This window comes from Hippoglossus hippoglossus, chromosome 1 (assembly GCF_009819705.1).
Source record: "Hippoglossus hippoglossus isolate fHipHip1 chromosome 1, fHipHip1.pri, whole genome shotgun sequence".
Classification (NCBI taxonomy): Eukaryota; Metazoa; Chordata; class Actinopteri; order Pleuronectiformes; family Pleuronectidae; genus Hippoglossus; species Hippoglossus hippoglossus.
In genome coordinates this window covers 4,252,341-4,277,120 of record NC_047151.1, presented here as the reverse complement: position 1 = coordinate 4,277,120, position 24,780 = coordinate 4,252,341, and the positions used below count along the sequence as shown (strand labels likewise).

Genomic DNA, 24,780 nt, shown 5'->3' with positions numbered 1-24,780 from the left:
TGTGGTAAAGCTCTCCATAGGTTGTCAAAGCCATCTGTACCATTGTGAAGACATGCCACAGCAAACAGTGCAGTGAGGCATGGAGCCTTTAATGTCGGCAGGTGACCCAATAAATAAAGGTCCATACCTGAAGTGCACTGGCACAATGCCTCACAGATCTTTTCAATTGACCAACAGTGAACTGACTGATTCACAACAGTGGCCATCATATCTGAACCTGGGCTCACTTATCAGTTCAATCAGACAATGCAGTCTTCAGCACCTATTTAGTGCAGAGAAGTTAGTACTTAGCCTGAACCATGTTCCAACCTCACTGCTCATGTGCTGCAGTAATGATGTGTATGTAGATGTCTACTGCTGATGCCAATTTTTGGTTTCACAACATTTAGCATCAACAGGATGAACAAGCTTTGATTTCAAGTGATCCGTAGGCACAATGGCCAACCACTTTGGTGCCACAACAGGCAACAAGCCACTAAATGTCACCAGTGTTATAGGAGCCGGACACATCAGTGAAGGCTACATCTTGACCGACAGCCCCGATCAGCAAGCAGTTAAGAGATTCTCCATTTCTACCCATCCAGACTAAAACGCCATCCTGGAGTTTTCAGACTAAAACAGGCCAGCAGCGTTTCCAAACTTCTGTTTTGGCTGCTTAAACACTAGAGCAGTGTGGAAGCCAGATGTCTCCTTAACAGAGTGGAGGTGTTTTCAAACAACAACATAGTAGTATGGATGAAGCCTTTAAATCAACCCAAAACATTATTCACCCATATGAAACTGAATGTCTTACCACCTCCCTGCCACATAACGAAAAGCCAAGAGAGCATTCTGACGTGCTTACCACAAAACAGTATAGCATTTAATTTCCATGGAGTAAACCACATCCAAAGTTTAAATCTAAACAAGGACCATTGCTGATTATCCCCTCCTCTCTCTCTCTCTCTCTCATTATTACCTAAATCAAACTCCACCAATGAAGGGAACCTGACATTAAAACAATTGAAAACCATAGGAGAGCTGTCAGAATGTAAAAACCAGAGTCTATGTGACTTCTGGTCTCATCAACCAAACAAGTCAGAGAGTTGAAGACGTGGGCAGATAGAGCCAGGGGATACAATATATCCACAACACATCTTAACTTTAACTTAACGGCTACGATGAAAAAAAATATATATATGAAAATCAACCACTTCAATATGCTGTCTGTAGATGGCTTGGGTACATCGGATCGCATCACAGAAACAGCTTTTTCTATCCAGTCACATGGCAGACCTATAGAAGACATGCTCAAAAATAGAGTTGAACACACATGATGTTCTGCTTTCAGTTGAATAAATGGAATACATGAGTGACACTCCAAGTTCTGTACACATTTGTAAGAATTTGTACTGACAAGTTGTAGTCTTTATCTTTTCCTATTTTGCAGTCCCACACAGATGTCATTTTCACAAACTGAATCCTTACGGTCGCTAGAAATGACTCAATATCGACTGATAGGGAAAAAAGTCAGTGTCACAAAATCTTTTGCTGCATGACCCAGACCTATAACTTAGACTGCCTCAGTCCAAAACTATCAATCCTTTCACCTGCAGACTTAATTTCACAACACTGGACTGACATGTGTGATGAATTCACTTCTTTATTCATCACCACTCTACAGTGTGTAATAATTAGTCTTCAGGGTTAACACAGGCACAAGCACGCTGTACAGCAAGTGCACAGGAAGTTGTGTGTGTTCTGTTAAAGTTGTAAGAAACACTTAAGTGCATTAGTCACCTTGGACGCAGGACATGCACGTTATACTGATCCAATCTGATGTTTCTTAAACCGAAAAAGACAGACGCTCTGCCAGTTTAGAACCACAACTTCAGCTGGTGTAGGGTATGGTAACAGCTAATGACTTCAGCTATGGCATGCTATTGACTCCACACATCCATATCAGTTGTGACACTCCAAGTTCTGTAAACTACTGGAGAGTTACCACAACCATATATTCCTGTATTTCATTTGTTGAATGCAGAGCTAACCACAGTGTGTAGAGAGTGGTATGAGTGAGGCTAATCATCCTGGAACCTCACAATCACTTAAAGAATAACATTTCTCAATGGTTCTACTTTTAAGTTTGGAGGCTATTGAAGCATGTCGGCCTCTTACATTTGTTAATTATCAATTTTCTTTAACATACATTTATAGACAAACTGTTTAACGTAACTATTGTGATATTAATTTCAGTAATGACATCAAGGGGCTGATTGTGTGTGTGTGTAATTATGACAATATACTCCACATCCCTACAGCTTGCACAAAGTAATGGATGAACCACTGGAGAACATCCAGAAAGCTGGATACACTGCTTCAGCAAAAGGTAAGTCAAACGTGTGGAAGGGATATGCCCTGTCTGCCACGTTGAAGAATGTAGCCTTGCCCCCCTCACAATCTAACAGCACACCTACGCGCTTTGGATTGGGATCGCACAGCACGGTTTCATGGCTGTTATGCCAAGCGGACAGCTTGACGTTAAACCATTCGACACACCAGGACTGGGCGTTGCGGCCCAGGCGACTGGTGGGACCTTTACGGTCAATGCTGCTGTAAGCCAAGCCAATGCCGATAAAGTTGTTGCAGCTCAGTCGGACTTCCCAGTAGTGGCGCCCGCTCGAGAAACCCTTGGAGGCGAGTACTTGGGAGCAGACGACGAAACGTTGAGGGCAGTTGGGGTAGTTTGCTTGCTCATCTGTCACAGAGGCCTTAGTAAACTCCTCAGTCAGCGTGATGCGTTTGTGGACAGTCTTGCGGTCCAGTGTGAGTACTGAAGCATCTAAAAAGAAACAAAAGAAAGAACATTCAACCAACAAATAAGGTTGCTGCTGTCATATGACAGAAACATACTTACTACATTCATAAACTTACATTTCAGAAGTTCACTTCTTTTTTCTGCACATGCAAGGTTTGCGGGAATGTCTGAAGTTTCTACATTAGAGGAAGACAAAAATGTATTCGTTTTAGAATAATCACCTTGCAGTTACAAAGTTACAATCAAAAATACAACATTTCCATTTGAAAATGCATCAACTTTTCTACAGATACATCTGGCGTCCAAATTACTGCAGAATTTTAGAGTCGCTAAAACGGAGAAGTTTGAAAACTCTGCGGCTGCATTTTACTCTTGACGAGCAGAAACTGAGATGTTTGGAAACTATGACCATCAGGACCAGAAAAGCGCGATATAAATACAGACCATTTACCATATGCATTTTCAGGCCTGTTAGTATGTAACGTAGCAGTATAGATATAGCCTTAGACTACTTTCATGAATGACTGACCTTTGACCACCAAAATCGAAATCTTTCCAAGCGAATATATCTCCCAAATTTTGAAGTTGGTGGTTCTAAATGGGCCTAGTTTGCACAAACTTTCCCAACTTAGCTCCACCACTAACTGTCACAGCTTGCATCAGCGTGAAGGCACAAAAATATGAGGGTATGCAGATTGAAGTGAGTTAAGTCTCTGAAGCTACAGGCTCAAGGCTATATTAGCATACTAGTATCACATACTCAAATCTCAGACGGAATTCTTGGCAGTCGGGTTGCTGTGTGGGTAACGCAAGCAAGTGTTTTTCACAAGGATAATAAACTGTATCCGGTTCTACCGCTTCAATTTTGATCCTTCATCAACTTCCATCATGGGTCCAAAGGTCATGGGAACGCAACGGAAGTCGGTGGAGAATATTTTAGGAAAAAAACCAAAGAAAGAAAATACAAATGCCATCTCCAGATGCTACTGTTGATGTGTATTGTGATGTGTTTGTATTCAGTGTAGATGGTGTCTACCTGTTTTCTGATTGGGTTGAAAAACAGGAGGACAACCTGGGGCTCTCCCACCAAACTCGGCGAAAGGATTATATCCCACCAGGTCTTCAGTGGATTGAGGTTTTTTGGTTTGTTCCGAAGCAGAAAAAAAAGTTGACTTCAAAAAAGCATTACAACCTTCAAGGACATGATATTTCTTTTCTTTGTGTAAATTAGATGTAAATTAAGTAGGTGTACCTAATAATCTAGTTTCTCAGTTTATGAGTCAAAAGAACTTTTTCTTACTTGAAGGCTTCTTCTTTGGGCCTGCTTTAGGCTGTGGACCTGGATCTGGACTTGGGCACTTGGGATATCCCGGATGTCCTAGAGGCTCTGAAATAGGAAGAGAAAGAGCTAGATGAAAGTGCATTTTGTTCTTGAACCGTCAGTTGTCTTGTGTTATAAAACTCTTGACACGCATCATAAAATATGTGCCGGAAATGTGTTCATGTGTTCATTAGGGCCCGAGCACCGACGGTGGGAGGCCCTATTGAAATTGAAAGGATTCTTCTTCTTCTTATTTTTCCGATAAAAGAAGGGGCTTTTTGAGGGCTTCAACATGCTCAAAAATATTCTAAACTTTGCAGTAAATTAGAAAGTGGTGAAAATGTACGTATTCTGGAGTATTTGGAAATGGGCGTGGCAAAATGGCTCAACAGCGCCACCTGGAACGCAGCCCCTAGGGTTCCCCTCGACCGATCTTCACCAAGATCGGTCGATCGGTGTGACCGTGGCGTGGCGTCAAAGTTTGATTACACGCCATCAAAACACGAGGTTCTGTATCTCGGACATACATGGTCCAATCGAGTCCAAACTAGACATGTAAGACAGGAGTCCCGGCCTGATGACATCGACACAGAAATCGTGACTTAAAATCACAGCGCCCCCTGGTGGCAACAGCAAATGTCTTGTTTTTTGCATGTCTTCCACTTGGATGTATTCCTCCTCATCCACTTACTGCAACCATGTCAACCTGTGTCAAATGGGTCTCAAGACCTTGATAATGAAGGCATAAGATTACTGTGACTTTTCATCAAACGCCATAATAGTGGCGTGGCGTCAAAGTTCATCAACTCGCCGTGACACACGAAATTGCTATAACTTCGGTGTTGGAGGTTCAACCTCCCTCAAACTACATTTGTGTATCAACACCCGCCCCCTGAAAATATTCATATGGTTTTAAGGAATGGGCGTGGCAAAATAACTGACTAGCGCCCCCTAAAGGGCAGCCCCGGCACCACGATTGGCCGATGTACAAAAATCGATGGGGACATGTGTCTTTTCATAACAAACAAATAAGTCTCTTGGATAGTTATGCTAGACCAAACAGGAAGCCCACCATTTTGGTTTTAGTGGCCATTTTGGCCATATTCCACATTTTTACTTTGAAGTACTTGTCCCAGGGCTTTCATCAGATCAACTTCAAATTGAGATGAGTGTCATCTAAACAAGATGGAGATATAAACTACCTTGGTATATTTGATTTCATCACACGGTGTGACCGTGGCGTGGCGCAGCATTTTGATGACACGCCATCAAAACATGAGGTTCTGTATCTCGGACATATTTTGTCCAATCGAGTGCAAACTAGACATGTAAGACAAGAATCCCAGCCTGATGACATCTACACAGAAATCATGGCTTAAAAACACAGCGCCACCTGCTGGCTACAGGAAGTGACATGTTTTATACTTTGATGCACTGCTCTTGGCTGCTTTACAATATACAGCTCAAATGAGCTCAGTCAAGTCATAGGATCATGGTCAGAATTGTGACATTTCCTCAAACCGTGGCAACATTGCGGTGCGGCGAAGGATCATCCTTCGCCAAAGGACACGATGTTGTCATAACTCCAGTGTGCATAGTCCTATCACTACCAAACTTCTGTCACATGATCAGAGTCCAAGCCTGAACAGCTCTATGTGTCAATATTTCCTCAGTCATAGCGCCACTTACTGATTCGCCATGAAACAGGAAGTACTTTGTAAATCCACTCTGCATTATCCAACCGGCTCCGAACTACTGACCTATGATCACAATCCTGACCTGAACACATCCATATATTAATATTAGTTCAGGGTCATAGCGCCACCTACTGATCAGTGTGAAAATTAAGTTGTTGTAACATTGTCCAATTGACACAAAATTGCTCACGCTACATCAGAGCCCCTACGTGAACAGATATATTAGTCTGTACATAATAATAGTGATTGCGCCACCTACTGGCAACAGGAAGTAAGCTTTGTTTTACAAATATCATTCGATTTACATCAAATTTTCACAGTGTGATCTGCAATTGATAGCGTGGACCGTAATGAGCAATTAGCAGGAAAGGATCGACATCGCGTGACGGACGCAGGAAGTGAAGCATTTATCCTTGCCGCAGTACGCAAAACGCATGCAACGTGGAGACGTGTGCTTGTTCAATGATCGCTCTCTCCACTGACCGCAACAGGCTTGAAAATGCCTGTGCTCGGGCCCGTCAGTGCTACAACGTAGCCCTAGTTATGATTGTCTTTGACTTTATTTTTATCCACATGACTTCAAACAGCTACCCTCATATCCAACCCCCACACAATTTGTCCAATTTAAGGAACTAGTGTGCTTTTGTAGATAAAAAAAGAGTTAATCTGCTCATCTAATAATAAAAATAAACTTCACAATTGTCACTGCACATAACACACCCAACCACTTTGACATTGATTGGATGAGCAGTTGTTGAGTAAATTCAAATTTAAGTGGACACATTTCTGAACTTTTTATATAATAAATATCTACAATATTTACTACAAAATAAACTACAATTGTTTTGATTAAAGCAATGTCAGTGTTAATTTCTGCAACCAAATTGTACACAACTGATTTCAGTATACTTTCTTAATGCATCTTCCAACTGTTAAATGCATATTCACCTGGTTTAATCAGCTGCAGTCTGGACTCAACAGGCTGTTTAAACAGCTCAGTCAGGTGCTCCTTTAAGGTCACAGCAAAGGCCTCGCTGGCTATCACCTTCTTGGAGTCCAGGCTGATTCGAGGGGTGTAAGGGTCAAAGTTAGCAGCTGCAGGCAGGTTACATGACACCTGTGAGGAGAGGAACACAATGTGGTTTTCTTTGATGGACCCTAGCTTTTCTCCAAAAGGGTCAAGATTAAGCTATATTATTATATAATGTGGAAAATGACCCAGGCCTGGGTTGGAATTCATACACACAACAATATATGAAACTGACAAGAGTTTCTTCAGATGTTTGACATGAACTCCGGATAATGTCTGCACAACGGGGTCTGCTTTTTCTATGGAGTTTGCCTTTTACACAAAGAATGCAGTAGATTCTGCATTCATACGCATTCACAAAAATCTACAGAGCATTAAGGTGAGGGGTGGGGCAGTAGGCCTAGGCAGGATTTCATGTATTTAGTCTGCTGCAGAAATCACATGCCTCCGGAGAAAGTACAGAGAAACTGCAGAGCCCAGTGCATTTCTGAAAGCAGCTTATGCCCCTCCTTCCCCTCCCTTTAGAGCACATCCTTCTGAGGACCACCGGGGCCTGGCACCTCTGACGGCCAACCCTTGTATTTGGGCATTCTAGCTCTTTTGCCCTGACTGAACCTCATCTGTACAGCCTCCTTGGCATCAAACTCCTCAGAGCAACTTATTCTAATCAGGTCCTCCACTGTGTCCACATGCAGGGACCCTCTGACATCAGATTTATACCTCATCTGTGCTGGGACTCCTGTCATGTATAAGTAGGTGCTGATTACGGCTGGGTATCGCCACTGATTTCACAAATTGATTTGATTCAGATTCACAAGATCTCGATTTGTTACGATTTCATATGATGTCCTATACGATGATTCTTTCTTTTAAACAGTCAGGAGCCCTGAGTAACTTGAGTCACCCATAGCAATGTGTGGGTATCATGTTGGCTTTCACTGTCCTTGTTCGGTGTGAGAGGAAGTTTCTAAGTGTTTTAGAATACAGTGCGAGTGAAGGACCATAACCACTAAGCAGAAGGCTTCCCCCCCCTCAACTCTTTGTTGGACTCCTATTCATTGTTTCTCTGCCATCCTGGCGAGTTCTATCCTTTTTGGGCTTTTTGTTTTTGCAATGCATTCCGTTTCCTGAGTTATATTTTTGCATTATGAAGGGAGGACCTTTAATGATTTTTTCTCTTTTTGTGGACATTTTCCATAGACTGAGCGAGCTGCCTAAAGACATTTTTCCCCTTTGGATTTACCTTATTGATATTTAAGTGGACATTTATTTATTTTCTGTGACCCTAAGTTTGGGGGAGGGTTCTAAATAAATTTGGTGTTGGCATACATTTGAGTTTCTGTTTAATACTTTACAGTTAGCTGGGTTTAAAGACCCCTGACAACAACATCTTCTCACTTAACCAGGCCTTGATAAATAGTGTCACAATAGCTCCTGAATTGTTTTAGCAACAAGACTTAAAACATAAGCTGATTGTTACAGTGTGGATCGTCTAACCTGCAAGAAGGCCAGTGTTTGCGACTGACTAAGCAGATTGTTGATATATTCTTTAGACCCACTCATGTGGTCGATGTTCTCAGCGAACTTCTTCATGATAAGCTTCAATTTGGTTTCACCAGTCTCCACCTCTCGATCCACTGCATTCAGAGCAATGCTCTCCTCTTGAGTCAACAAGTCGTGCATCTCTTGATACTCGACTACCAACGCTTTCTTCTTGTTGGCGGCTGAGACCTTGAGGGGACCAAGATAGTATTCATGAACAGATCAGTAAGGAAAAAGGGCAAAACAGCAGTCAGACAAAATAAGGGGAATGCATATTCCATATTCTGTTACTTTAAGCATGTGAGATACCGAGTTGAATTACTAATAATGGTATCTCTCAAGTAAGGCGCAGTATGTGTGAAGAGTCATCAAGCTCATGTTTATAGTATGTATATTATTGCAATAACTCCTGAAAAGAAACCAGGACGCTTCTGCACTTACAGTTGTAGTATTTACAGGCCTATTTCAAACATCGCAATCACAGGCAAGGTTATTTAGAAAGTGGTTATTAGTCAAATCTATAACTACTTGAAGACACATGGTTTTTGTTAATACCACATTCACTGAAACTGTAATACTCCAATACTTACTATTTTTAGTACTAAAAATACTTTTACATTACATTTCATTTAGCTGACGCTTTTATCCAAAGCGACTTACAATAAGTGCATTCAACCATGAGGGTACAAACCCAGAACAACAAGAATCAAGAAAGTACTATTTCTTCAAAACAGCCAAACTACAAAGTGCTATAAGTAAGTGTCATTTAAGTGCTACTAAATTGTTAGTTGAAAAATTGTATTCAAGGTATAGTCGGAAGAGGTGTGTTTTTAGTTTGCGGCGGAAGATGTGTAAACTTTCTGATGTCCGGATGTCAATGGGGAGCTCATTCCACCATTTAGGAGCCAGGACAGCAAACTTCCATTTGGGACCAAGGACAGAAGGTTGGAACTTGGTGCCTACCTACTCTGGAGCATTTAAGACTTCAACCCATGCTAACAATCTCTGTGTTATTATGAATAGAGATTTTAATTACATTTTTTGACATTTCAAAACCATAGCTAAAGTGAGAGCTTTTGTGTCTAAAAGAGACATTTGGAAACTTATTCATGAATTTTATGCTCCAGACTTAACATTACAATGCTCTTCTCACTGGCCTCCCCAAAAAGACCAATAGACAGCTGCAACTGATTTAGAATGTTGTTTTCTAGAGTTCTAAATAAAATAAAAGAGAACATATTCCTCAAATTTCCAGGTCTGTTCACTGGCCTCCAGTTAGCTACAGGACTGAATCTACAAGTCTTACTTATTTACCAAAAGACATTAAATGCTCAGGGCCCAACCGCCGTTCCTAAAATATTAGATGTTTATAAACCTAAAAAGGTCTCTCAGACCAGCAGGAGCTAGTCAGCTAGAGTTGAAACAAAATGGGGTAATATTGCATTAGGAATGTGCTGCCCCCTGCTGGAACAGCTCCCAATTGATATCAAATCTGGCCCAAGCATAACCTGCTTTAAAAAGGTAGTCAAACACAGCTCTATTTTCCAGTGCCTTCACTAAATCACCCAATTACGTACTTAAATTATACATTATCTGTTTTATCATTTGTTCTTTTGTTGCAATGTTTTTATGTTTTACAACTTTTAATGTGTTTTTAAGCTTCTGATCTGTACTTTTATTTCTTTAAAGTTTATTGAATGACCTCTGTTTATGATAAATTCTGAATATTGTTTACAGATGCTTATTTTAGGAAATATAACATTTAAGAAATTTAAAGTATAACAAACTTACTATATTTAACTTGCAAAAACTTGCTGAAGAGATGTGTTTCATCAACAAAGAATTTCAGCAAGATGAAATATAGTCTATATTTAAAAACATACTGGAGTGAGTTTTGAAGGCAACATAAACATACATAATTTGTTTAACGATCAAAAGATCTGACAGCATTTGCATTAGAAACAAAGACATAATGTAACTATGTACCCTTTTGGACAATAAGGACACTAAATTCCTACAACATGCAACTGTTTTTAAAATAGGGGGCAAGTAAATTTCAAAACAAACATACCTTCAACATTCCCTCCATGTCCCTCATTTTATACATAATGGTCTCATTATGCACAATCTTTGTATTAAGAAACTCCAACTTGTCCTTCAGGTCCGACTACAAACAGAGAAACATTATATATTGATTTGACACACAAACACAGTTCACAAAGTGTCACTTTCCACTGACGGATTATTGGGTTAAGCACAAACTTTATAGTGTTAACGGAGTATCCCTTTCAGAATGTGGGTTTTTTTCTTAAAAAGGACTAGAATGTTAATATTTGATATGAGAAATTTTGAGTTCCTCTGGAAAACAAGTTGAACTGATTTCCTTCAATGTTGTAACTAAACAAGCTTAACTTTATCAAATCAGAGTACTTGTGTTGCTGGATAACAGATAAATGAGAATTATTTAATAAGTGTTAAGGGCAGAGGAAGCCTCACTTTGTTAAAATGTTGATTTGTGAATATGGGCTATACAGATAAATTTGATTAGGTTGGGTAAGGTGGTCCCCAAGGGGAAAGTGAGACACACGCAGACCTCTTTGAGCTTCCTCTGCTCCTCATGAGAAGTGAAGAGGCAGCCTTTGTGGTTTTGCTGGAGACAGAGGCTGCAGATGGGGCGGACATGCTGGCTGCAGAAGAGATCCATCAGCTTGTGGTGGTCCGGGCACAAGTGCTCCAACAGGTCCCTGACTGGCTCAATCAGCTGGTGGAGACGGAACACCGGGTTCTCCCGGTGAGGACGCAGGTGCTCCTCGCAGAAAGAGGCCATGCAGGTGAGGCAGGTGTTGGCCGCCTCTGCTTCCATACAGGTGTCACAGCGTATGACAGCCTCTTCCTTGGCCTCTTCCTTGGTCTCTTCCTTGGTCTCTTCCTCCTCTGCTAACATGCTCACCTCGCTCCTGACCCTCCTCAGGTTTAAGGTCTCCACCACGGTGCTGAGGACCGTGTTTTTCTTCAGCTCGGGTTTGGTGTGGAAGAGGGTCCGACACTGGGGACATCTGTAGGGCTCCGTCCAGGTGGTGAGCAGGCAGCCCTGGCAGAAGTTGTGTCCGCAGGGGATGGTCACCGGACATTCAAAGGGGCTGAGACAGATGCTGCAGGTCAGCTCATCCTCCAGACTCATGAGAGACCAGTCACACTGCTCCAGCGCGGCCATGACGAGAGCTCAGAGCCGCTGCAGGGAGAAACGAAACTTAGAAGAGTGTGTGTGTGTGTGTGTGTGTGTGTGTGTGTGTGTGTGTGTGTGTGTGTGTGTGATAAACAGCACGCCATTTGATATGGTCACAGATAAAGCAGTAATTCTAGTTACTGATACACACGACTCGTAAACGTCTCATGATATTATTCCTACTGTATTCTCTTCCAGTTCTTCATAGGGTAGTAGGGAACACTTGTACTATCCACATCATGGAGAAATGGTCACGTGATCACAGAGAGCATTAGACATCTGACAGACGAGCAGCAAGAATTCAAACTAACATCCTGTAAAATTCCCAATGACTATTTCGCATTGTAAAAGAAAGCATATGTAGTCAGGTAGGTGTCCATTAATACTGTATCTTCAGAGACGATCAAATGAGTAATCCAAGTTTTAAAAGAACAACTTTGTTATTGACACCAGGCATACTTTCCCTTTCATAGCACGGGACACGATCATTTAAAAAAGTAAATACTTATTCCTCTAACCTTCACTTGGCTTACCTTTAGTGCTAGCGCGGATCACTCCACCTCATTGGTACACAGTAGTCAGGTAGTCAGCAGGCGAATTAGACTTGTGACCATACTGACAAAGCCTGTGTGGGCGTGTCTGTCTGTTTGTTCAATTGGGAACAATAGCTGTGTTAAATTCAGGGTTAGATTTAGGTTAAGGTAGACTCTAACTAAACCGTAACCTCGACCTGGTAGAGGTTAGGGGGTAGGATAGTAGAGAGGACCTGCTCCCGATGTAAATTGTATTGTATTGAAAACATGTTTTTAAATATAAAGGGCTCAAGTTAAAGAAAACTTCAATTCGTACAATTTAGGTCATTACACGTGATGACACAAACATCGCTGGGATTATTTTATATTCCATTTCTGAAAATACATCTTTCACCTAAATCTTACACACTGGCCCTTTAAAGGTGCAGAAGAAACATTCACAAGAATAGCATACGGATGGTAGAACAAGAACAAAAGAAAAATGGACTCATCAGACTCCACCTACTGCTAGAAACTGGCATTTCTAGCAGTAGGTGGAATAAGAGCCAGGTGGAGTTTCTCCATGTTGTTTTTTTTGTTGCTGTGGTTACCTGCCTGCTCTGCAGTGTAAGGAGTGGAAAGGGGAGGAGGGGCTTTGGAGACTGTGTGGGAGGGGCCTGTACGTTGTATCTGTCATCTAATTCCAGAAATCTCTGAATGTGGCTTGCCTATCTTGACAACTGTTAAACTTATTGTCTTCACACTTGGCATGTGTATTGTTAATGGCTCGAGGAAGTGCAGTGTCGTACAGTATGAATACACTTTGAATAAACGGACAACCAGCGCTCTGTAGCAGTGATGGCTCAGTCTCAAAAACAGCTACAACTGATTCTGCAATTTGGGGTTTTGTGTGCCGAGTTGAATTCCACTGAACTTTGAATTAACAGGTTAACAGCTCTCTGTGCAGCAGCTTCAGAGTCCTGCAGCTGGTCTTTATGCCGTAGCTCAATTACTGCAGGTCACTTTTAGTTTCAGAAAGAAAACTGCTGCCAGCATCACCACAGGCCAAACAGACGATTACAAACAGACAGGTTTAGAAAGGACACTGCTCCAGTTCTAGATGGTTTTTATTTAAATTACAGTAGGTAGCCACAAAGTACCAGGAGCTCTGATTACAGATACTTTGTCGCACACTGCTTCAACTGATCATTTCTGTGAATGGTATATTTCTTCGACTGAATATTGATGATGTCATCTGTAGATAAGAAAGGAGCAAAACATATTTCCTAAAATGTAGGTCTGCTTCTTAAATCACTTTATTACAGAGAAAAGACCATGTTAGAGAGAAAAGAACATTTATTAATTTGTAACAAAAATGTTAATGAAAGTAAATGTGATATATCATTTACATGTCATATACACAACTATATTTACTCTAACTCCTGTTGGGTCGACTTAATCAAATCACCACAGATATGACTGTAGTTCATGAACCTGGACTTAACATTTTACCCGTTTCACAGACAGCGAGCACAGGGAAATTAAACATACAAGGATTACAGACAGGCCGATTCACTGTCCACTCAAACTGTGTGCTGTCTAAAGTTAAGTCCAGTACACTGGGACACATGTTGCAAACAAACAAACAAACAAACAAACATAAGCCCCTCGATTCCCCTGATCCCAGACACCCATGCAATACATATTATTTTAGCTTGGTCCGAAGTGTCAACACAATATGAGGAGTTGAGTAAAGCTGTGGTAAAGCTCTCCATAGGTTGTCAAAGCCATCTGTACCATTGTGAAGACATGCCACAGCAAACAGTGCAGTGAGGCATGGAGCCTTTAATGTCGGCAGGTGACCCAATAAATAAAGGTCCATACCTGAAGTGCACTGGCACAATGCCTCACAGATCTTTTCAATTGACCAACAGTGAACTGACTGATTCACAACAGTGGCCATCATATCTGAACCTGGGCTCACTTATCAGTTCAATCAGACAATGCAGTCTTCAGCACCTATTTAGTGCAGAGAAGTTAGTACTTAGCCTGAACCATGTTCCAACCTCACTGCTCATGTGCTGCAGTAATGATGTGTATGTAGATGTCTACTGCTGATGCCAATTTTTGGTTTCACAACATTTAGCATCAACAGGATGAACAAGCTTTGATTTCAAGTGATCCGTAGGCACAATGGCCAACCACTTTGGTGCCACAACAGGCAACAAGCCACTAAATGTCACCAGTGTTATAGGAGCCGGACACATCAGTGAAGGCTACATCTTGACCGACAGCCCCGATCAGCAAGCAGTTAAGAGATTCTCCATTTCTACCCATCCAGACTAAAACGCCATCCTGGAGTTTTCAGACTAAAACAGGCCAGCAGCGTTTCCAAACTTCTGTTTTGGCTGCTTAAACACTAGAGCAGTGTGGAAGCCAGATGTCTCCTTAACAGAGTGGAGGTGTTTTCAAACAACAACATAGTAGTATGGATGAAGCCTTTAAATCAACCCAAAACATTATTCACCCATATGAAACTGAATGTCTTACCACCTCCCTGCCACATAACGAAAAGCCAAGAGAGCATTCTGACGTGCTTACCACAAAACAGTATAGCATTTAATTTCCATGGAGTAAACCACATCCAAAGTTTAAATCTAAACAAGGACCATTGCTGATTATCCCCTCCTCTCTCTCTCTCTCTCTCTCTCATTATTACCTAAATCAAACTCCACCAATGAAGGGAACCTGACATTAAAACAATTGAAAACCATAGGAGAGCTGTCAGAATGTAAAAACCAGAGTCTATGTGACTTCTGGTCTCATCAACCAAACAAGTCAGAGAGTTGAAGACGTGGGCAGATAGAGCCAGGGGATACAATATATCCACAACACATCTTAACTTTAACTTAACGGCTACGATGAAAAAAAATATATATATGAAAATCAACCACTTCAATATGCTGTCTGTAGATGGCTTGGGTACATCGGATCGCATCACAGAAACAGCTTTTTCTATCCAGTCACATGGCAGACCTATAGAAGACATGCTCAAAAATAGAGTTGAACACACATGATGTTCTGCTTTCAGTTGAATAAATGGAATACATGAGTGACACTCCAAGTTCTGTACACATTTGTAAGAATTTGTACTGACAAGTTGTAGTCTTTATCTTTTCCTATTTTGCAGTCCACACAGATGTCATTTTCACAAACTGAATCCTTACGGTCGCTAGAAATGACTCAATATCGACTGATAGGGAAAAAAGTCAGTGTCACAAAATCTTTTGCTGCATGACCCAGACCTATAACTTAGACTGCCTCAGTCCAAAACTATCAATCCTTTCACCTGCAGACTTAATTTCACAACACTGGACTGACATGTGTGATGAATTCACTTCTTTATTCATCACCACTCTACAGTGTGTAATAATTAGTCTTCAGGGTTAACACAGACACAAGCACGCTGTACAGCAAGTGCACAGGAAGTTGTGTGTGTTCTGTTAAAGTTGTAAGAAACACTTAAGTGCATTAGTCACCTTGGACGCAGGACATGCAAGTTATACTGATCCAATCTGATGTTTCTTAAACTGAAAAAGACAGACGCTCTGCCAGTTTAGAACCACAACTTCAGCTGGTGTAGGGTATGGTAACAGCTAATGACTTCAGCTATGGCATGCTATTGACTCCACACATCCATATCAGTTGTGACACTCCAAGTTCTGTAAACTACTGGAGAGTTACCACAACCATACATTCCTGTATTTCATTTGTTAAATGCAGAGCTAACCACAGTGTGTAGAGAGTGGTATGAGTGAGGCTAATCATCCTGGAACCTCACAATCACTTAAAGAATAACATTTCTCAATGGTTCTACTTTTAAGTTTGGAGGCTATTGAAGCATGTCGGCCTCTTACATTTGTTAATTATCAATTTTCTTTAACATACATTTATAGACAAACTGTTTAACGTAACTATTGTGATATTAATTTCAGTAATGACATCAAGGGGCTGATTGTGTGTGTGTGTAATTATGACAATATACTCCACATCCCTACAGCTTGCACAAAGTAATGGATGAACCACTGGAGAACATCCAGAAAGCTGGATACACTGCTTCAGCAAAAGGTAAGTCAAACGTGTGGAAGGGATATGCCCTGTCTGCCACGTTGAAGAATGTAGCCTTGCCCCCCTCACAATCTAACAGCACACCTACGCGCTTTGGATTGGGATTGCACAGCACGGTTTCATGGCTGTTATGCCAAGCGGACAGCTTGACGTTAAACCATTCGACACACCAGGACTGGGCGTTGCGGCCCAGGCGACTGGTGGGACCTTTACGGTCAATGCTGCTGTAAGCCAAGCCAATGCCGATAAAGTTGTTGCAGCTCAGTCGGACTTCCCAGTAGTGGCGCCCGCTCGAGAAACCCTTGGAGGCGAGTACTTGGGAGCAGACGACGAAACGTTGAGAGCAGTTGGGGTAGTTTGCTTGCTCATCTGTCACAGAGGCCTTAGTAAACTCCTCAGTCAGCGTGATGCGTTTGTGGACAGTCTTGCGGTCCAGCTTGAGTACTGAAGCATCTAAAAAGAAACAAAAGAAAGAACATTCAACCAACAAATAAGGTTGCTGCTGTCATATGACAGAAACATACTTACTACATTCATAAACTTACATTTCAGAAGTTCACTTCTTTTTTCTGCACATGCAAGGTTTGCGGGAATGTCTGAAGTTTCTACATTAGAGGAAGACAAAAATGTATTCGTTTTAGAATAATCACCTTGCAGTTACAAAGTTACAATCAAAAATACAACATTTCCATTTGAAAATGCATCAACTTTTCTACAGATACATCTGGCGTCCAAATTACTGCAGAATTTTAGTCGCTAAAACGGAGAAGTTTGAAAACTCTGCGGCTGCATTTTACTCTTGACGAGCAGAAACTGAGATGTTTGGAAACTATGACGGAAAACTCACAACCGCATGCTGATTGGGTATTTTCGTCCATGTCTTTTAGGCAAGATACTCCACCCCAAATGACCTCATAGTGAAAGTGCTGCACATAGATGCACTGTATGAATGTAAAACTGTACTGAAAAGCCCTTCAAGTGGTCATCAGGACCAGAAAAGCGCGATATAAATACAGACCATTTACCATATGCATTTTCAGGCCTGTTAGTATGTAACGTAGCAGTATAGATATAGCCTTAGACTACTTTCATGAATGACTGACCTTTGACCACCAAAATCGAAATCTTTCCAAGCGAATATATCTCCCAAATTTTGAAGTTGGTGGTTCTAAATGGGCCTAGTTTGCACAAACTTTCCCAACTTAGCTCCACCACTAACTGTCACAGCTCGCATCAGCGTGAAGGCACAAAAATATGAGGGTATGCAGATTGAAGTGAGTTAAGTCTCTGAAGCTACAGGCTCAAGGCTATATTAGCATACTAGTATCACATACTCAAATCTCAGACGGAATTCTTGGCAGTCGGGTTGCTGTGTGGGTAACGCAAGCAAGTGTTTTTCACAAGGATAATAAACTGTATCCGGTTCTACCGCTTCAATTTTGATCCTTCATCAACTTCCATCATGGGTCCAAAGGTCATGGGAACGCAACGGAAGTCGGTGGAGAATATTTTAGGAAAAAAACAAAAGAAAGAAAATACAAATGCCATCTCCAGATGCTACTGTTGATGTGTATTGTGATGTGTTTGTATTCAGTGTAGATGGTGTCTACCTGTTTTCTGATTGGGTTGAAAAACAGGAGGACAACCTGGGGCTCTCCCACCAAACTCGGCGAAAGGATTATATCCCACCAGGTCTTCAGTGGATTGAGGTTTTTTGGTTTGTTCTGAAGTAGAAAAAAAAGTTGTCTTCAAAAAAGCATTACAACCTTCAAGGACATGATATTTCTTTTCTTTGTGTGAATTAGATGTAAATTAAGTAGGTGTACCTAATAATCTAGTTTCTCAGTTTATGAGTCAAAAGAACTTTTTCTTACTTGAAGGCTTCTTCTTTGGGCCTGCTTTAGGCTGTGGACCTGGATCTGGACTTGGGCACTTGGGATATCCCGGATGTCCTAGAGGCTCTGAAATAGGAAGAGAAAGAGCTAGATGAAAGTGCATTTTGTTCTTGAACCGTCAGTTGTCTTGTGTTATAAAACTCTTGACACGCATCATAAAATATGTGCCGGAAAGATGAACATGCCAGGTTCCTTGGAAGTTTCCAAGGGAAGAGATGAAAACCCTGAGGCAGAAGCTGCTGTTGTACCTGAGAACATGTGAGATCATTTTCATTATGATTGTCTTTGACTTTATTTGTCTCCACGTGACTTCAAACAGCTACCCTCATATCCAACCCCCACACAATTTGTCCAATTTAAGGAACTAGTGTGCTTTTGTAGATAAAAAGAGTTAATCTGCTCATCTAATAATAAAAATAAACTTCACAATTGTCACTGCACATAACACACCCAACTCTCAGTAACACACCCAACAACTTTGACATTGATTGGATGAGCAGTTGTTGAGTAAATTCAAATTTAAGTGGACACATTTCTGAACTTTTTATATAATAAATATCTACAATATTTACTCCAAAATAAACTACAATTGTTTTGATTAAAGCAATGTCAGTGTTAATTTCTGCAACCAAATTGTACACAACTGATTTCAGTATACTTTCTTAATGCATCTTCCAACTGTTAAATGCATATTCACCTGGTTTAATCAGCTGCAGTCTGGACTCAACAGGCTGTTTAAACAGCTCAGTCAGGTGCTCCTTTAAGGTCACAGCAAAGGCCTCGCTGGCTATCACCTTCTTGGAGTCCAGGTGGATTCGAGGGGTGTAAGGGTCAGAGTTAGCAGCTGCAGGCAGGTTACATGACACCTGTGAGGAGAGGAACACAATGTGGTTTTCTTTGATGGACCCTAGCTTTTCTCCAAAAGGGTCAAGATTAAGCTATATTATTATATAATGTGGAAAATGACCCAGGCCTGGGTTGGAATTCATACACACAACAATATATGAAACTGACAAGAGTTTCTTCAGATGTTTGACATGAACTCCGGATAATGTCTGCACAACGGGGTCTGCTTTTTCTATGGAGTTTGCCTTTTACACAAAGAATGCAGTAGATTCTGCATTCATACGTATTCACAAAAATCTACAGAGCATTAAGGTGAGGGGTGGGGCAGTAGGCCTAGGCAGGATTTCATGTATTTAGTCTGCTGCAGAAATCACATGCCTCCGGAGAAAGTACAGAGAAACTGCAGAGCCCAGTGCATTTCTGAAAGCAGCTTATGCCCCTCCTTCCCCTCCCTTTAGAGCACATCCTTCTGAGGACCACCGGGGCCTGGCACCTCTGACGGCCAACCCTTGTATTTGGGCATTCCAGCTCTTTTGCCCTGACTGAACCTCATCTGTACAGCCTCCTTGGCATCAAACTCCTCAGAGCGACTTCTTCTAATCAGGTCCTCCACTGTGTCCACATGCAGGGACCCTCTGACATCAGATTTCTACCTCATCTGTGCTGGGACTCCTGTCATGTAGAAGTAGGTGCTGATTACGGCTGGGTATCGCCACTGATTTCACAAATTGATTTGATTCAGATTCACAAGATCTCGATTTGTTACGATTTCTGATTTGATTCACTCATTAAGGTAGGCCTCTCATGATAACACATTTTGTTGGATGATACATTGTCACAGAAATTGTGATAAATGGTATTAGTGTGTGTGTGTAAACTCCACACCCTGTCTGAGGAGTCTGGGAGCATATACACAAATTCTCGCTCACTCCGGGTATTTCATATGATGTCCTATACGATGATTCTTTCTTTTAAACAGTCAGGAGCCCTGAGTAACTTGAGTCACCCATAGCAATGTGTGGGTATCATGTTGGCTTTCACTGTCCTTGTTCGGTGTGAGAGGAAGTTTCTAAGTGTTTTAGAATACAGTGCGAGTGAAGGACCATAACCACTAAGCAGAAGGCTTCCCCCCCCCTCAACTCTTTGTTGGACTCCTATTCATTGTTTCTCTGCCATCCTGGCGAGTTCTATCCTTTTTTGGGCTTTTTGTTTTTGCAATGCATTCCGTTTCCTGAGTTATATTTTTGCATTATGAAGGGAGGACCTTTAATGATTTTTTCTCTTTTTGTGGACATTTTCCATAGACTGAGCGAGCTGCCTAAAGACATTTTTCCCCTTTGGATTTACCTTATTGATATTTAAGTGGACATTTATTTATTTTCTGTGACCCTAAGTTTGGGGGAGGGTTCTAAATAAATTTGGTGTTGGCATACATTTGAGTTTCTGTTTAATACTTTACAGTTAGCTGGGTTTAAAGACCCCTGACAACAACATCTTCTCACTTAACCAGGCCTTGATAAATAGTGTCACAATAGCTCCTGAATTGTTTAGTAACTTAAAACTTAAGCTGATTGTTACAGTGTGGATCGTCTAACCTGCAAGAAGGCCAGTGTTTGCGACTGACTAAGCAGATTGTTGATATATTCTTTAGACCCACTCATGTGGTCGATGTTCTCAGCGAACTTCTTCATGAGAAGCTTCAATTTGGTTTCACCAGTCTCCACCTCTCGATCCACTGCATTCAGAGCAATGCTCTCCTCTTGAGTCAACAAGTCGTGCATCTCTTGATACTCGACTACCAATGCCTTCTTCTTGTTGGCAGCTGAGACCTTGAGGGGACCAAGATAGTATTCATGAACAGATCAGTAAGGAAAAAGGGCAAAACAGCAGTCAGACAAAATAAGGGGAATGCATATTCCATATTCTGTTACTTTAAGCATGTGAGATACCGAGTTGAATTACTAATAATGGTATCTCTCAAGTAAGGCGCAGTATGTGTGAAGAGTCATCAAGCTCATGTTTATAGTATGTATATTATTGCAATAACTCCTGAAAAGAAACCAGGACGCTTCTGCACTTACAGTTGTAGTATTTACAGGCCTATTTCAAACATCGCAATCACAGGCAAGTTTATTTAGAAAGTGTTTTGCCAAATCTATAACTACTTGAAGACACATGGTTTTTGTTAATACCACATTCACTGAAACTGTAATACTCCAATACTTACTATTTTTAGTACTAAAAATACTTTTACATTACATTACATTTAGCTGATGCTTTTATCCAAAGCGACTTACAATAAGTGCATTCAACCATGAGGGTACAAACCCAGAACAACAAGAATCAAGAAAGTACTATTTCTTCAAAACAGCCAAACTACAAAGTGCTATAAGTAAGTGTCATTTAAGTGCTACTAAATTGTTAGTTGAAAAATTGTATTCAAGGTATAGTCGGAAGAGGTGTGTTTTTAGTTTGCGGCGGAAGATGTGTAAACTTTCTGATGTCCGGATGTCAATGGGGAGCTCATTCCACCATTTAGGAGCCAGGACAGCAAACTTCCATTTGGGACCAAGGACAGAAGGTTGGAACTTGGTGCCTACCTACTCTGGAGCATTTAAGACTTCAACCCATGCTAACAATCTCTGTGTTATTATGAATAGAGATTTTAATTACATTTTTTGACATTTCAAAACCATAGCTAAAGTGAGAGCTTTTGTGTCTAAAAGAGACATTTGGAAACTTATTCATGCATTTTATGCTCCAGACTTAACATTACAATGCTCTTCTCACTGGCCTCCCCCAAAAGACCAATAGACAGCTGCAACTGATTTAGAATGTTGTTTGCTAGAGTTCTAAATAAAATAAGAGAACATATTCCTCAAATTTCCAGGTGTGTTCACTGGCCTCCAGTTAGCTAGAGGACTGAATCTACAAGTCTTACTCATTTACCAAAAGACATTAAATGCTCAGGGCCCAACCGCCGTTCCTAAAATATTCGATGTTTATAAACCTAAAAAGGTCTCTCAGACCAGCAGGAGCTAGTCAGCTAGAGTTGAAACAAAATGGGGTAATATTGCATTAGGAATGTGCTGCCCCCTGCTGGAACAGCTCCCAATTGATATCAAATCTGCCCCAAGCATAACCTGCTTTAAAAAGGTAGTCAAACACAGCTCTATTTTCCAGTGCCTTCACTAAATCACCCAATTACGTACTTAAATTATACATTATCTGTTTTATCATTTGTTCTTTTGTTGCAATGTTTTTATGTTTTACTACTTTTAATGTGTTTTTAAGCTTCTGATCTGTACTTTTATTTCTTTAAAGTGCATTGAATGACCTCTGTTTATGATAAATTCTGAATATTGTTTACAGATGCTTATTTTGGGAAATATAACATTTAAGAAATTTTAAGTATAACAAACTTACTATATTTTACTTGCAAAAACTTGCTGAAAAGATGTGTTTCATCAAAAAAGAATTTTAGCAAGATGAAATATAGTCTATATTTAAAAACATACTGGAGTGAGTTTTGAAGGCAACATAAACATACATAATTTGTTTAACGATCAAAAGATCTGACAGCATTTGCATTAGAAACAAAGACATAATGTAACTATGTACCCTTTTGGACAATAAGGACACTAAATTCCTACAACATGCAACTGTTTTTAAAATAGTAAATTTCAAAACAAACATACCTTCAACATTTCCTCCATGTCCCTCATTTTATACATAATGGTCTCATTATGCACAATCTTTGTATTAAGAAACTCCAACTTGTCCTTCAGGTCCAACTACAAACAGAGAAACATTATATATTGATTTGACACACAAACACAGTTCACAAAGTGTCACTTTCCACTGACGGATTATTGGGTTAAGCACAAACTTTATAGTGTTAACGGAGTATCCCTTTCAGAATGTGGGTTTTTTTCTTAAAAAGGACTAGAATGTTAATATTTGATATGAGAAATTTTGAGTTCCTCTGGAAAACAAGTTGAACTGATTTCCTTCAATGTTGTAACTAAACAAGCTTAACTTTATCAAATCAGAGTACTTGTGTTGCTGGATAACAGATAAATGAGAATTATTTAATAAGCGTTAAGGGCAGAGGAAGCCTCACTTTGTTAAAATGTTGATTTGTGAATATGGGCTATACAGATAAATTTGATTAGGTTGGGTAAGGTGGTCCCCAAGGGGAAAGTGAGACACACGCAGACCTCTTTGAGCTTCCTCTGCTCCTCATGAGAAGTGAAGAGGCAGCCTTTGTGGTTTTGCTGGAGACAGAGGCTGCAGATGGGGCGGACATGCTGGCTGCAGAAGAGATCCATCAGCTTGTGGTGGTCCGGGCACAAGTGCTCCAACAGGTCCCTGACTGGCTCAATCAGCTGGTGGAGACGGAACACCGGGTTCTCCCGGTGAGGACGCAGGTGCTCCTCGCAGAAAGAGGCCATGCAGGTGAGGCAGGTGTTGGCCGCCTCTGCTTCCATACAGGTGTCACAGCGTATGACAGCCTCTTCCTTGGCCTCTTCCTTGGTCTCTTCCTTGGTCTCTTCCTTGGTCTCTTCCTCCTCTGCTAACATGCTCACCTCGCTCCTGACCCTCCTCAGGTTTAAGGTCTCCACCACGGTGCTGAGGACCGTGTTTTTCTTCAGCTCGGGTTTGGTGTGGAAGAGGGTCCGACACTGGGGACATCTGTAGGGCTCCGTCCAGGTGGTGAGCAGGCAGCCCTGGCAGAAGTTGTGTCCGCAGGGGATGGTCACCGGACATTCAAAGGGGCTGAGACAGATGCTGCAGGTCAGCTCATCCTCCAGACTCATGAGAGACAAGTCACACTGCTCCAGCGCGGCCATGACGAGAGCTCAGAGCCGCTGCAGGGAGAAACGAAACTTAACTTTAGAGGAGCGTGAAAACGAAAGTAAAGAGGCTCGATTCATTTTCAATGTAAAATGTAATCAGAGTAACGGCACTTTCCTTCTAACACGGTGCATTTATACATCAAACAACAGTGTTAAATGTCGACAAACATTCAGCGCGACGTCGAGACTGGCGTTCAATTGGTGATTCACACACTCAAATACACGGAACTCAGCGAGTAAAAAGCCACAGTGTATTTATAATGAATGTCCCACAATGGCCTTTACCTTTAGTTCCCAAATGTGCAGCGAGTCCAGGAGAAAACAGTCGACAACAAGCAACCGACGCTGCTTCAAGCCCAGCTGCGTTCAAAGAGAAGGTGCCAAGCGCAATGACGCAGCAAGAAAATGGAGCCGTCCCACTGGGTTGTGTGCGTGTGTGTGTGGGCGGGGGTGCGTTTTATCACAACTATTATTATTCATGGTCTGAAAGATATTTTTTATATTATGAGTCAAATGTATTCTAATTATGTCAGATATTATACGTGAAGAAGTGGCAAACACCTTTTCCTGGTAGGTTGGTTTCTTCCAAAAAATTTGATGCCGTCTCCAGCGAACATGTCTGCCATGTTAAAGAGATAGCTCACCCAAAAATGAAAATTCACTCATTGTCAATTTACCACTATGCCGATGGATTTTTTGGCAGAAAGCTCGTGGCACGGAGGCTTGTCAGTGGGGTGTCCGACCATGGTGCTGTTGCAACACCATGGTCGGTACATATCCGGTCATGCAATTTAAGGGAGCTCTCACAAAATGCTGGACTGACCCTTTCAGCTTGTGCTTTTTTAACACACAATACCAGTTAAAACGTTTATAGACATTAAAGACACATATTTGTGAGAACTTCTGAAACAATTTTGGTACAAATGT

The 24,780-nt window shown here is 41.2% G+C and overlaps 2 protein-coding genes and 1 long non-coding RNA gene across 5 annotated transcripts; all 3 read right to left on the bottom strand.

Moving 5' to 3' along the window:
* Window positions 1-846: 846 nt before the first annotated feature.
* LOC117770927 (E3 ubiquitin/ISG15 ligase TRIM25-like) lies at window positions 847-11,616 on the bottom strand. Its single transcript, XM_034600847.1, has 8 exons — window positions 10,981-11,616; window positions 10,459-10,554; window positions 8,343-8,576; window positions 6,764-6,932; window positions 4,098-4,184; window positions 3,834-3,947; window positions 2,914-2,973; window positions 847-2,821 (listed from the first exon to the last, which is right to left on the bottom strand). The coding sequence occupies exons 1-8, from the start codon at window positions 11,599-11,601 to the stop codon at window positions 2,295-2,297; spliced, it is 1,908 nt and encodes a 635-aa protein (XP_034456738.1). The 5' UTR covers window positions 11,602-11,616; the 3' UTR covers window positions 847-2,294.
* A 1,617-nt stretch (window positions 11,617-13,233) lies between these two features.
* On the bottom strand, window positions 13,234-14,700 carry LOC117770934. The gene is made up of 2 exons (XR_004615463.1): window positions 14,238-14,700; window positions 13,234-14,191 (listed from the first exon to the last, which is right to left on the bottom strand). It is a non-coding gene; the product is annotated as an uncharacterized LOC117770934 (long non-coding RNA).
* Window positions 14,701-14,864: 164 nt separating this feature from the next.
* On the bottom strand, window positions 14,865-24,301 carry LOC117770915 (E3 ubiquitin/ISG15 ligase TRIM25-like). Of its 3 annotated transcripts, none has more exons than XM_034600816.1 (9): window positions 24,139-24,301; window positions 23,215-23,865; window positions 22,693-22,788; window positions 20,590-20,823; window positions 18,846-19,014; window positions 18,128-18,214; window positions 17,864-17,977; window positions 16,799-16,858; window positions 14,865-16,706 (listed from the first exon to the last, which is right to left on the bottom strand). In XM_034600816.1, exons 2-9 carry the CDS (start codon window positions 23,845-23,847, stop codon window positions 16,180-16,182), a joined length of 1,920 nt encoding a protein of 639 aa, XP_034456707.1. In that variant the 5' UTR covers window positions 23,848-23,865; window positions 24,139-24,301; the 3' UTR covers window positions 14,865-16,179. The 3 variants fall into 3 exon arrangements, with proteins under 3 accessions (XP_034456707.1, XP_034456716.1, XP_034456726.1); XM_034600825.1 differs by having other exon boundaries at window positions 15,189-16,706; window positions 23,215-23,888; window positions 24,139-24,296; XM_034600835.1 differs by lacking the exon at window positions 17,864-17,977 and having other exon boundaries at window positions 15,189-16,706.
* Window positions 24,302-24,780: the final 479 nt, after the last annotated feature.

What these genes read in the sequence shown, in the direction of transcription:
- LOC117770927 (XM_034600847.1), bottom strand. Translation starts at nt 11,601, where the DNA reads ATGGCCGCGCTGGAGCAGTGTGACTGGTCTCTCATGAGTCTGGAGGAT. An exon ending in AGCAGAGGAAGCTCAAAGAG is followed by an intron (nt 10,555 to 10,980) that starts GTCTGCGTGTGT and finishes CTCTGTTTGTAG; the next exon opens with TCGGACCTGAAGGACAAGTT. An exon ending in ACTGCAGCTGATTAAACCAG is followed by an intron (nt 4,185 to 6,763) that starts GTGAATATGCAT and finishes TTCCTATTTCAG; the next exon opens with AGCCTCTAGGACATCCGGGA.
- LOC117770915 (XM_034600816.1), bottom strand. Translation starts at nt 23,847, where the DNA reads ATGGCCGCGCTGGAGCAGTGTGACTTGTCTCTCATGAGTCTGGAGGAT. An exon ending in ACATGGAGGAAATGTTGAAG is followed by an intron (nt 20,824 to 22,692) that starts GTATGTTTGTTT and finishes GGTCCCCTCAAG; the next exon opens with GTCTCAGCTGCCAACAAGAA. An exon ending in TCAACCCAATCAGAAAACAG is followed by an intron (nt 16,859 to 17,863) that starts GTAGACACCATC and finishes CCTCTAATGTAG; the next exon opens with AAACTTCAGACATTCCCGCA.